Source organism: Anthonomus grandis, chromosome 3 (assembly GCF_022605725.1).
Source record: "Anthonomus grandis grandis chromosome 3, icAntGran1.3, whole genome shotgun sequence".
Lineage (NCBI taxonomy): Eukaryota > Metazoa > Arthropoda > Insecta > Coleoptera > Curculionidae > Anthonomus > Anthonomus grandis.
Genome location: NC_065548.1, coordinates 26238474 through 26252545, shown reverse-complemented (window position 1 = coordinate 26252545; position 14072 = coordinate 26238474). Strand labels below are relative to the sequence as shown.

Sequence of the window (14072 nt, the reverse complement as noted above, 5' to 3'; positions counted from 1 at the left end):
TGCTTTTACTTGAACATCTTGGATAATTCCTTTAAAATGTACGCTACTTAAAGTGGAAGTAATAGCAGCAGGAGCGGTAGGAGAAGCCAAATCAGCTTTTACACTGACAGTTTCTGCGGCTTGACGTACAGGTCTTAGTTGAGGCTGACCTCCGAGAAATAACACTTGAGCATTTAGGATTCCTGTAGCTGAAATTGTTTTTCTGAAAAAAAAAATATTACTTAAGTTTATGACTTTAGTAACATTATTTACTTGAATATTAAAGAAATAAACTCTAAGTCACATGTCTCAAATTTATTAAAATAAGTCAAAGGATTACACGTGTTTCGCTTATACTAGGCATGATCAGGTCCACTGTGAAAAGCTTTATAACTTTTTAACTTACCAACTAAACCTAATTTACATTAAAATTACAAGCTAGTAACTTCCTACCTTGTGCATTCACTAATAAAAAGAAGCAGAGAATAACACTACATGATACAAGTCAAGGGTAGAAATTAAGTTAAAATTGGCAAAATCAGACGGAGACTATAAATATATGAAAAATATAAACAAACAAATGAGGTTAGGTTTAAAGCCAAATATCAAAAAATTAAATCCAAAAATCTCATCCATTATTCTCTAAGAGACCAACATACAAAATTGACGAAAAACAAAGAAAAACACAAAGTCACGGTCTCACAACATGTAATTAAAGGGGCTACACGTGTTTCGCTCTAGTTAGAGCATCATCATCATCATTTTAGGCCTGATGTGACTTTGTGTTTTTCTTTGTTTTTCGTCAATCAAAAAATTAAGAACAGGAATCGAACCGAGTATCTCAGTGTTATAAGAACATAGCGTTAATCTTTACGGTAAACCGAGCTGGTGTAATGTAGTTATTTTATTTAAAGAGTATCCGGAAAGGTCAAATTGTTAAAAATCAAGTGGGGTTTAAAATTAAAAATGTCGTTCACGCAGTTAAGCACTGGACTTTTCTTGGCTTTTGTTATTTCTAATTTCTCCAGAAGGTCCAACTTCCTACCCTCACGCAAAACTTTCATACTCTCATTCATGTATAGTAGCAGAATGTCCCACATATATGATTAGCAACAGTTGATTTTGTTTCCGTGAGTTCCTATGTTTGTTATACAGGCTTAAGTGTTCCAATACCCTGTTGTGAATTTGACGACCAGATTGAACCACATAAACTGCATCACAAGCCCCGTAGCTCAACGAATAAACTCCTGATTTAGTTAAATGATCTCTCCTGTCCTTAGTGTTAACTAAATGATTTTAAAGAGTGTTGAAGTTTTAGATGAAATGGAAAAATTAGGGTTTTTTAAAAATTTGGCCACTTGTAGGGAAGCGTTACCAAAATAACTTAGACAATGGAATGTTTATTTGTATATCTGGTTTATTATGTACTATGTTGTAAGACAATTTATATTTATATTAAAATTTTAAAAATAATTTATTTATTAAGTTAATTGGGAAGCCATTAGTATCTGCAATATGTTTTATTGTTCCTAGTTCTTTCTGAAATGCAGTTTTTGAAAGTGGGTTTTTGAAAAGTCTATTATAATAACTACTGAAAGCAGCGAATTTATGTGAATAAAGGAAAATTGATGAGAATTGTATTATGTCAATTGTGCAAGAAGCTTTCCTGTAAATTCGAAAGAAATTTATCCATTTTCCCTTATTAGTAATAAGTCCAAAAAAGGCAGTTTCCTCTGATTTTCTTTTCTAACTTGAACTCTATTTGTGAGTGTAGTTTATTTATGTAAGTCATAAAATTATTCAACTTATCGTCCCCTCCGTCCCACACGATTACGAATGTCGTCCACGTATCTTTTATAGAAAATTATATTGTTGGTAAAGTGGTTAGTCATAATTTTACTTTCCAAGCTGTGCATGAAAACTTCGCTAAGGAAAGGAGAGAGACTACAATCCATAGCAAACCCAGCGATCTGTCTGAAAAAACTTCCGTTAAATTTGAAAAAGTTTTGTTCCAGTACTAGATTCATCAGGATTATCAGATTATCTATCACGATTTTAGGTAAGTTTGTTTTATTCAAAAGGTTACTTTGAATAAAAAAAAGATACTCGGAAAAAGGTTTTTGACATCTACAGAAATTAAGATTGCTCCCTTTGGAATTGGAGTACCCTTTAAACTATTAGTGAGATCAACTGAATTTTTAGTTGAATAAATATTGCTGAACTGAGTAGTCTCTCTTAAAACCCTGTTAAGCCAAGCCGATAATGGATAACATGGCGAATCAATAAAAAAGACTAGAGGACGGATCGGATAACCGAATTTATATATTTTAGGCAGTCCATAGAGCAGCGGAGACCTGGGGTTCATAGTATATTATTATAGGTATGAAGAAACTCTAAGGTAATGATAGTCGGGTCAAGGGTTCGTTTCAACTTAGTAAAAAACGAATTAGTTTGAATCGAACAGTTGGAACTCGTCGCAATTTAAAAACTCCAAGACCTTTTCTATGTAAGTTGGTCTTTTCATAAGAACCAAACAGGAGCCTTTGTCAGCCTTAGTATCAATTAAATCATTTGATTTTATCTTTTAACGACTTAAGATGGAACCTGCTGTGATTACTGTGGTTTGTGTTAAAACTGGAAAAAATTAGGAAGGAAATCTAGTTAGTTCTCAAGATATTCTTATTAGAAATATCAGTACTTTGTATGATGGTTTTCGGCCTCCACTGCTAGAATTTCCTTACATTTTCTGTCAAATCTATGTGAAAAATTGAACTTTAAATTAGTTTTTAAAATGTTCTCCTCATCCGGAGTGAAATTGATATCTGGCAGATTTAGGAAACGATTATTAAAGGAAAAGTGACACTTACTCATTGCAAGTTGATTTGACTGATTATTAAAGTTACGTGGTATTTGATGTTTTAGGTTTACAATTTTCTTATTTAGTTTTAAAAATCTTTCTCGACCAAAATACTCGATCTCATCTCTAAACCTAGAATCTAAACATACAAATTCTATATATGAAATGAGTAAAGTTAATGCAAAAAATAGATATTTTAATTTAGCATTGACGGAATTCAATTTTGTGTAGTGGCATTTAATTTCTTCCTTGATCCAAAGTATACTGCCACTCTTAAGGGCAGTCTCGGATGATCTGTTCTGTGTTCTGCAGCGGATGTTAACAAACTTTGGTGTTAGTTTAAACAAGAGGCACTGTTGAAGGAACCAAATTTTTAACAGCAGATTCTTCTGTGTAAAAAAGTTTCTTCTGTATTATTTACTTGCATTGTTTATTACACTTTGTATACACTATGATTAGGTGATTTTGTTAGGGAGTTTTTAACATTTTTAGGCTTTTTAAACATAAATATATGTAAAATCTGAATTTGGATAAAACTAAAGTTATTTGGATAGATTACGTATTAATCCGAGAGACAGATATCAGAGCTGTGTGATGATTGAAAAAAAGTAGGATGAAATATTATTAACTTTTATACCAATGAACCAAGGAGTTGCCCAGAGATCCATACTGTTCTCAATGTATATAGCAGGTTTGTTTACCCCAATATCTTGCAATGAATTACAAATCTCAACGCACATTGATATAGGTTCTACAAAAGGCTTAAAATACTACAACTAAAATATTTATAGTAAAAAATATTTACTTCGTGATAACCTGGTTCTGTTTCTTCGAATTAGGTTATTTATAGAGACTTGTTAAATTTTCGTTCTAGAAAGTCTATTCAAGGATTTATTGGGTGCTTGTAACAATTTTAATTTTTTGTTGTTAAAATTATGCCAAGGTTCTTTCATCTGTAGCATGTTATTAATCGTACAGGTTAACGGTTTCCTTTATATTCGGGGGACACCCGCTCCTTTTTTGCAGCGCATTTCCATTGTACTTTGATTTTTGTATAGCAAATAAATTGAAAATAATGATGAAAGGATTTAAAATAACTATCTAAATTAATAAACTGATTTTTTTTTTCAATAAAAACTTACCTAAAGTATTCAGTTCCATTCAGTCTAACCTGGACCAAAGTTACATTCCTAATAACTTCTATAAGATGAATATAGCCATTGTCAAGTTTAACACCTGACACCGGATAAGCTTCTCCCGAACCATTAAATTGGATTCTCACAAAAAGTTCGCCTTAAAAACCAAAACCAAGATGTTGAGCAAGCAGAAACAAATTAATGATTTGAAAATCAACTTTCCGAGAAAATATTTACCATTTTCTAACTGGGCAGCAATATAAGTTTCATCGTTTACGCTTAAGTTGGACACGGCAGAGCCGAGATAAAAAATTTGCCCTTTGCTTTGTCTGGTCCTTATGAACATTGATATGTCCACAATAGTGCGGATTGCACGTCGAGCAGAATCAAAAACGTTAACCTAGCAAGAACTTTTTTTAGTAAATATAATTATTTATATATTTTTTTAGTCACATTTTAAATATTAAAATTTCAAGTATTAACTTAATTAGGTAAACCAGTATTTTAGAATATGTTGACCTATTATGTATTAAAATTCTATAGAATCGCCATGACTTATCCTAAAACGTAAAATATTATTTCCTTATTACAAAAACTGAATGTTATCATTAGCAGTTTTATATAATACAATTAGTCCTATTTGCATAAACAATGTAAAACGATTAATTTATTTAAGATAATGGCGATTTTCTCAGAATTCTGCACTTAGCACAAATAGTAAAGCCTAAAATAAAGCATAACAAGACAAAAAAGAGAAAAAGAGAAAGATCGAATACATAACTAAAAAAGTTGGCATTAGAAAAATTTAAAGCTAACCTTATGATTGGCTCAGATTTTGTTATTTGTGCTTCGACATGACAAGAAAAGGCCATAGAGTAAGTTTATTATGAATTTATCTGTAGATAGTAACTGAGAAATCATTCGTTCTTAAAGCAATTGTTAATTACCCATTTTAACCTACCTAATCGGAAATAAAAAATGTAAAGTTCCAGAATGTATTTTAAAATCGTTCTCGTTCGACTTTTTTCTTTATTTGGCTTTGCCAAAGTGTATCAGAATCTTTAGGTCCAACACATACATTTTTTGCTAATATTTTGTTGATTAAAAAAATTACTTAAATTTAAAAATATATTAAACTAATTGTCATTCATCATATGTTCAACATAATATTCACTTGTTTTCACTTTTTGTTTAATAGATATATTCATATATTTCATTCAAAGATTTATATATCCTAGAGATAAATATTTTCTCATTATAAAATTGAGATAAAAAAATAGTAAACAAAAAAAAATCCACAGAATTCGAAATCTTCATCCATCACTCTCGAAGAGACTTAGATGTGTAACAAGGGGAACAATTAAACTCTTAAAATTATGTCAAAGTCTGTCTTAAGTCATAAATGCAGCGTCTATTTCTTGGATTACGCTTTTCTCCTTACGACAGATTTAAATTCAATATTAAAAATATGCAGCTATGATTAAGCATCAACTTACAGGAAAAATATAACTAATTTAAATACAACGATACATTAAGAACCACATATGGTAGTAGTAGTAGTAGTAAGTGTGGGGAAGCTAGAGCTCGGCAAGTAGGCCTGAACAGTCCCTTTTCGCCAACCCCAGAATTACCCATCCCTACGCCTCCACTCCCAATGCGCGGTCTTCACTGAGTCCTTTTAATAAAGGCTTGCACGTTGTCCCAGTCCAGAAATTTTGAGATCTTCTCGTTGGAGTGTCGTTGCTCCGAAAATTTTCCTTCTCAGGCGACTTCACCTATCACAGATACCTAGTATGTGGTATGAAGTTTCCACCCCTTTCGTACCGCAATTCGGACAGAGTGGGCTTTCTATTAAACCAAGAAGGTGTAGATGCCTGTTTAGACTGTTGTGCCCGGTCAGGATTTCCACCAAGTCTTTGATACTTTGTCGGGTCTTTAATAGCAGTCGCCTTGCTTTAGAGCCATCATGGTATAATTTCCTTGGCCTGTCTACAACCTTCTGTCCTTCTCCAATTCTTCCTTGTTTTTTCCCAGGCCCAATTATTAAGTGCCTGGGAGATTTGTTTATTGCTAAAATCGAGACAAGGCTCGGGGCCTACGAAGGGGTTAACGACACCCTGTCTTGCCAGTTCGTCGGCCCGCTCATTGCCCTCGACACCTTGGTGTCCTGGGACCCACCTCAGTCTCACTTACAAATGCAAATCCCCCCGTTTCCTTCCAATGCCTCTCGTTTGTTTGCTACTTCGAGTATAGCAAACACCTCCGCTTGGAAAACTGTGGTGTGATTCTCTAGCGGGAAGGATTCCCGTGTGTTCGTTTCCATCCTGTACACTCCAGCTCCGGCTGAATTGGTGTTTTTCATCCATGATCCATCTGTGTACCAGGCCTGGAAACCACTTGGCTCTCTAATTTGGTTCGCCGACCATTCTTCCCTTGTCGGGATTTCGACTTAAAATCCCTTCTTTAACCTTAGTTTGCCACTTTCTGTAGTGCATCTGGATGTCAGAACTGGTATATTCTTACACATCCTGAGAGCAATCGTCATATGGCCTTGTCCTTAGTGAACATTACGCCACCCTCCGCTATCCTTCATCCTCTTATACGCCGCCATGTGCCTCTCAATCCAGACTGGGAGGTCCGGTAGCCCAAGAAGATTTTTTAGTGGTGCCGCGGGTGTTGTTCTCATAGCTCCAGTAATTCCCAAGCAGACCAGTCTTTGCAGTCTGGTCAGCTTTTGAACCTTGGTGACCTTCAATACGGCTGTCCACCATACTACGGATCCGTACGAGATCCTCGGTCGTATGACTGCGGTATAAAGCCACTGGAGAACGTGTCTTGTACTATTGTACCTATTGTTCGCCGTAACTGCCATATTAGGGCCGTTGCCTTATTTACTGCCTGCTCTACGTGAGTTTTAAACGTCAGCTTGCTGTCTAAAATGACTCCCAAGTATTTGATCTGCTGCCTCAAAGTTAGGCGAGTCTGATACATAATTGGAGGTTTAAAGCCTGTCAAATTCCGCTTCTTAGTAAAGAGAATGAGCTGACAGCCCTGTCTCCCGACATCACTGTTCCACTATCCTGCACGCGACTTGCATTCGCTCACAGACTGTTTTCACGAATTTACCCGTGACCATCACTAGTCCGTCGTCCACATATGCCTTTGCATAGAATCTTTCAAGTTCTAGCTTCCTGAGGAGACTGTCCATCACCAGGCACCAAAGGTGTAGCGAAAGGCAACTACCTGCTTTTCAAAAGCTGCACTGATCTTCCAGCGCCGTTTTGACCCACCTGACAAGATGAGCCAGAGTGCCCCTGGTCAGGAGGGCTTGGCAGATAGTATCTGTTTTTGCCTTATCAAATGCTCCTTCCACGTCAAAGAAAAGAGCAAGTGCTATTTCCTTGTTCTCTATGGCTTTTTTAGCTTTGCTCACTACAGAGTGAAGTGCCGTTTCCGTCGACTTCCCTTTCATGTAGGCATGCTGATTTCTATATAGTGGCGATTCTATTAGAATCTCCTCTGTTATATACCTGTCTATAAGCCTTTCTATAAGCCACTTATGGTAATATAAAGGTAAAAAAGAAAATCTACAATATCGTGTATCGTTAATGACTAAAATCTGAACCTTAAAACACTGAATATCACTTTAACTCAATACATATTTCTCTATGAAAAATAAAAAAAAATACAAACATGGAAAACTTATAAATATTTTTTTTTAATTGAATGGGGTTTAATATTTAGCTTAGGTCTGATGATGCCCTAAGGCGAAACGAGAAACCCAAGAATAGACGCATTTCTAACACTTTGACTTAAAAGTTAAATTTTTCTCTTTGCTACAAAATCTGCAGTAGTACAGGTATTTTTTTTTACGTGTTTCGCCTCATAAAGATATTATTAGAAACGGGTTGTGAGTAAATTGGCCGTTTATATTAAAAAAAACATAACAGCCTGTCCATTAAGCACTCCGTTTTTCATTGTAGTGCCATTTTAAGAAAAAAACAATTATTTTGACTACCATATATCAATTTTTAAATGAGTTTGCCGTCTGCAAGTCCATAAAAGGGGCAACAATAAAATTGTATTTATTATTTGTATTTTTTTCACCCAGCTGTTCTTTTCTTTATCTTTTTTGTGGCTTGATTTATATTCACGAACATTTGGTTTCATCTTTAGAACTATATGTTATTTTATTATGTTATTTCCTTTATCTTAATATTTATTCCATAATTTCTTTCATAACTACCTCCAAAATATTACAGGCTTTCAACATACAGACAATACAGACATTTTTACATTTATTATTCTACTACTGGTCCCTGACAGTTTGTTAATTAACGAATTAAATTATTGTATTATTTAGAAATTTTAAAATGTGTTAAATCATAATTTAATAAAAAGTCACTTACCGTTACCAGCGAATTAGTAATATCCTCATATCCAAAAGTAGCGGCCGTATAATTATACTGGCATGTATGCCCCAGAAAAGGTCTCGTGCAAGAACAACTAAAATCCCTCCATTTATCGGTGCAATGACCACCAGAATGACAAGGGTTCGGGTTACATTGGGGCTCCCTTAAACAACCGATTTCCGTGTTTTGAAATGTGAGTTGGCTGGTGTTCTTGTTTTGGGGAATCACCCATTCCGAGTTTATCTGGATATCTTCGGCACAACCTAAATAATAACAGTGGTTTTTTGGTATAATGCTTTTTCCGCAAAGTAAGCACTTTAAAAGGTTTATAAAGTTTACCTTTTTAATGCAGTCGTAAAGTAAATCTTTAAGACATATGTTAGTGTTCGATATATTAAATTCATGGCAGCGCCACTGTAGCATTTATATTATTATAAGATAAACATATTTAGTATATAACCAAGTGATATTTCGAAAGCGTCAGCGCAATTGGGGGATTGCAGAATTGGGGACGAGGCGACACAATCACCACGATTGCCTTGATAAATGCTATTAATAAGACTTAATATAATTTTTCTGTCAATACAGATTAATAGTGTGTTTTCGTATTATATCTTGCCTTTCACTGAACCTAATTCTAACATCAAAAGTGGGTATTTTCCAGAAACGTGTCCTTTGCTTTTTGCGCCACCTGTGTCGTCTGGAGATGTTATTTCGCCAGTGTTTATACCTCAAAGGGATGACCCTCAACGATGGGTAAACAATGTGTCGGAATTGGCTACTGATTTGGGTGGAACCAATGGTACCTCAATGGCAAGAATTGCAAATTGTTATAAAGGAGAGGCAGTTCTCACAAGAACAAAAAGTAACTTTAATTTGTTTCAGAGTGAAATATGCAACTGTATAAACTCAATTAAATCAAACTGGACGTGCAACTGCTAGTTCTTCTATAGCTCACCTATCGCCTACTCATGTTAAGCCGTTTCTAAAGATGCAATTTGCTTTTTTTACATTTTTTAAATATCCCTGGCATTATATTGACATATGACGATGCTTTTTCCGAAATTAGAATTTAAAAATCCCAACTTAATTAATACCATTATTGTTAGAATAGATGATAAATTAAAATTACTTTTAGATGACTTTTCTGATAAAATATTGGGAATTACTGGGAAATTTATAATAAGACTAACTTCAAATAAAGGGATATTAGATAAAGATTTATCAAGAATATACCAAGAACTTTAAGGTGTGGTAGGGCGCATTAAAATAAATATTTTTTGTCTAGTAAACAAATGTTGGCAAATTAGCCGTTTGGGCTTTAAGGCAAAAAACTGTTTTTGATACTATTTGCATATTATCTGAATCGCTATTTAAAGTGTAGAAAATATTTCTTTATCATCAACATTTCAAATATTCCCAGCGGAGGATCGTCAGAAACTTTATATTTTGGGATTAGTTGACATTTGCCAATTTGCATTAATTTAAAATTTGCAATAAAATGGCAAATAATTTCCCATTTGAAGAACTTGCCGATATGCATCTGGCTTACGGTACAGCTCTGTGGAATGATAGAGAAGCAGCTCGCTTTTATGAAGAGAGATATCCAAATCGTAGGCAACCGCATCATATAACCTTTTCTTCTACCCATCGTCCTCTTAGAAAGGCTGGAACACTAAGATATCCTGGTGGAACTGGTCGCCCAAGAGCAGCTCGTACAGTTCAGTTTGAAGAAGTATTATACCGTGTGAACTACTTGCTAACCCATCACCTGTAGATTCGTGTAATTGCACATCAGATAGGATCATCTAAGAATTTGGTACATCGAGTCCTCCAGGAATAGCTTTTGTACCCTTTTCATTTACAACGCCTACAAACTTTAAATCCTGAGCATTAGCCACACTTGTTCGATTTTTGTCAATGGTTTTTGAATCGTAATGAGCCAGATTTTCAAAAAATATTGTTTTCAGATAAGGCACGTTTCACGCGCGATATTTACTAAATACTAAAAACAGCCATATTCGGCAATATGAAAATCCGCACTCTATGGCCCCTAGAAGACATCGACAATTTTCTGTAAACATCTGGGCTGGTATTTTTGGAAAGGAAATCATTTTTTACTTATTGCCTATCCGTTTAAATGCAGATATTTACCTCCATTTTCTACAAAATACTTTGCCTTGATTATTGCGAAACATTCCTATAAACCTTACAAATAATATAGGGTTTCGACATAACAGGGCACCTACACATTTTGGTGTAAACGTGCGCTGGTATTTAGATGGATTGAAAGAGGAGGTCCCGTTGTCTGGCCCGCGCGTTCTCCTGGTCTCAACCGCCTAGATTTTTTCTTTGGGCTTATATGAAAGGTTTTATCTACGAAACACCCGTTTCTAATGAGGAAGATCTGCTAGCAAGGATCATGGTCAGATGTATCCATCTAGAAGCTATTCCCGGAATGTTCCCAAAGAATTCGCGACTCAATGACTCAACGGTGCGATCTTTGCGATTTTGAGTAACTATTGTAAACAATAATTCATTTGTTAATAAACAAAATAATAACTTTCGAGACCGAGAGTTGTGTGTTTTTTCGCCTATTTAAAAACAAAATAATAGTACTAAAAACAGTTGTTATGCTCTAGAGCCCAAACGGCTCATTTGCGGCCATTTATTTACTGGACAAAAAAATGTTTGTTTTGATGTCCCCTACCACCTCTTGAAGTTTGTCGGAATATTTTTGACATAAATATACAGAGATAAAATAAGAGATACCGGCTGTCATTCTTCATGATTTTAGGGATCTAAATCGAATAACGGTAAAAGACCGTTTCCCTCTCCCTCGAATAGATGACCAAATTGATCGATAAATATTATAGCATGGTTGCTGAGTTCCACTAAATTAAGGTTCACGCAGATTTCATTAAAAAGTTAGCATTTATTACGTCATACGGTCAATATGAGTATTTGCGCATGCCATTTGACTTGGCAAATGCTTCCTCTATTTTTCAACGAGCCAATAATATAGCATTGCAATTCTAAATTCGAGAGGTATATTTCGTCTAGTATATTTGCATGATATTTTAATTCTAAACTATTGAGGAGGGTCTTTATAAAACAATGAAACTCTAAAGTATCAGGGTCTTTCAATAAATTAAAAAAAAATTAATTTTTACAGTAGAGTATTTGAGTCTTTCACTTAGTAATGACTCTTTAAAATCAGAGGCTTTAACCCATTCGGAACGTACGCCAAAATCAATAGTTACTTCCTTCGGCCGGGCGCGGGAACGAATCGGATTTTTGTTAGAAATTTGGAGTTTTATGTGCAAGGAAATGATGTCTTTGCTCTTATAAATGCTTTCATATTTCACATAATTAAAATTTTCACATAAGTTTATTTTCCTTTTATTTGAAAATGTTATTTCTGTCTTTTTTTTCAACTCTATTTATTACAAGAATAAATAAATTAGGATTTTTTACATTTATCAATTTTTGTTTTATTAATAAATAAAACTTATTCTTTTGAAGAAAATTATATATTTTCTTAATTTATATCTAAAAAGAACAAACACCATATGAAAGTACGGCAAAGGGTGTCTGGCTGATATGCAAATAATGATATGAATATTAGCAAAGTGCGTCAAGTTTTGGGCCTTGCTGGCTATTTTCCTTCGTACCACAGTTTTCAGTCAAAACAACAGTAATTATTAATCTTTTATGGAAAGATCAGGCTTAGCGATGAACAGATAAATGCACACAATTCTTTCAATACATTATAAATATACTTTTGAATAAACCAGATTTGGCAATCTTTAATCCGAATCTTCCAATTGCACCACACACTGACGCCAGCAGTCGTGGTTCTGGATCAATTTTTTTTTTAAATCATGACGGCGTTAAGCATGTTATAGCTTACTTTAGTAAGCCTACGCTCGCGGTTGCATTTGTCTTAAAACAATGTAGACATTACTTCATAGATATAAGAATTAAACTTGTGATATGTTGATTTGGTTTCCATCCATTAAAAAGTTCACAGTACAAACGTGATTTGATTCCTCGAATGAGTCGTTTGTAGGTATACCTACAGAATGTCGACTTGGTAACCAAACACAGGTCTGGAAATCAAATGACCTGTGTTGACTATTTAAGTGGTAATTTTCTTGTCATTTCTTTCTCATGTCTTTTGTACACATTGTGTTTTGAAATACAAAATTTTGTACCAAAAAACCCTCGTTGTGTCTTAATTACAGAATATCATGATGGTCAGAGACATATCGGTATAGACAACAGTATCTCAAGGATAAATTCTCACTTCCCAAGAATGCTCAACATAAGAATATCAACATATGATGTACACTCTATAGAAAAAGTACCGATATGTCAGGCATGTATATTCTGCTTGGATCGTTGTGTTATAAAAATATCATATTATTTCCAACAAAAATGCCATCTCTTCCATAGTGGAAGAATTTATAATGCCCTTTTTTATTCATGAAAATTTCCAATCATAAAAAAGGATTTACACACTTGCTGAATACATAATTGCATTTTTTAGCTAAAAATACTTACCAACTAAAAATGGTTGAGCTCTAGTCAACTTTCTTAGGTTCGATGGAATCCCTCCAATATAAGTAACGGGGAAACTAAAATATTAAGATTGAAATGTCAATTTATGGCTATTTTTCCTGTTTTACCTAGTAGATGACCCATTGTAATTTTCATTGAATGTAATAGGATAAATAGTCTGTTCCTCGTTGGCACTCAGTACCAAATGCGTGGCATTAATAGCTACGAAAACTTTCTGCCAATTACTGTCATTTAAATTAGAGCCAATAAAAACTCCCTCCCATTTATTCAGCAAACTAGATTGCAGATTTAGTCGGCCACGTGCTAGTTCTAGTATGTAGTAAGTAAGACCTTTCCCTAAAGCTAGAAGTCCATCGCCTAGAGTAGTCTTAAATCGAAATTGTATGTCGTAACCTTCCTCTCTACTAGTATTAATTGTAACCAAGGAGTTTCCTAGATTAGAAATATATATATTAAACTCTTAGTAGCTATAAATTGTTATCCAATGGAAGACAGCCGTGACGAAAATAAAGCATATATTCTGTGGAATAATTTTAAAACTAAGTAATGTAAATATTTGTAATATTGATATACGCCCTAAAATAAATATAATTACATTGAAATGCATGCTAGATGGTGCTACTTACCGGGGGTTTTGGCCTTTTAATTAGCCATAAGTTCTTTTGGAGAAGCTGTTTGCGATTTTTTAATACGTTTCATAGTAAATTTAGTCCAAAGATTTTTAAGCAAGTACGGTAGATACGTTTGTTAAAAAGAGACCAAATTGTAATTTTATATTAAAATTAAAATACTTTAATAATTTGATCAAAACTAAAATGTTTTGAAATAATATAAAATTAAGAAATATTATAATATCCGATCATGTAAAAATCAAACCAACAAAGTGTCCAAAAAAATACCCAATAAACTTGTAAGTGGTGGAATCTAGGCAAATTAGGCAAATATTAAAAATTGGTAGTCTACGACGTTTCACATTATTTACTTCCATTTTTTTTAAGTATTGCAAAAAAATCATAAAAAAGGAAAACTGTAAATAAATGTTTTATTTTGGTGACAACTGTCCACCCATTAAAATATGCCAAAGATGAATAAAGAGGCATCCCT

The 14072-nt window shown here is 34.1% G+C and overlaps 1 protein-coding gene across 3 annotated transcripts in view; it reads right to left on the bottom strand.

The window, feature by feature from the left end:
- The window catches only part of LOC126734678 (protein crumbs), a 136230-nt gene that overhangs the window by 30609 nt on the left and 91549 nt on the right, over positions 1-14072 (bottom strand). For all 3 annotated transcript variants that reach the window (XM_050438386.1, XM_050438388.1, XM_050438387.1), the window contains 6 exons: positions 13076-13400; positions 12951-13024; positions 8382-8647; positions 4210-4372; positions 3979-4129; positions 10-202 (listed from right to left, as the gene is read on the bottom strand). In XM_050438386.1, coding sequence (XP_050294343.1) covers positions 10-202; positions 3979-4129; positions 4210-4372; positions 8382-8647; positions 12951-13024; positions 13076-13400 — 1172 coding nt within the window. The remainder of the gene's footprint in view (positions 1-9; positions 203-3978; positions 4130-4209; positions 4373-8381; positions 8648-12950; positions 13025-13075; positions 13401-14072) is intronic.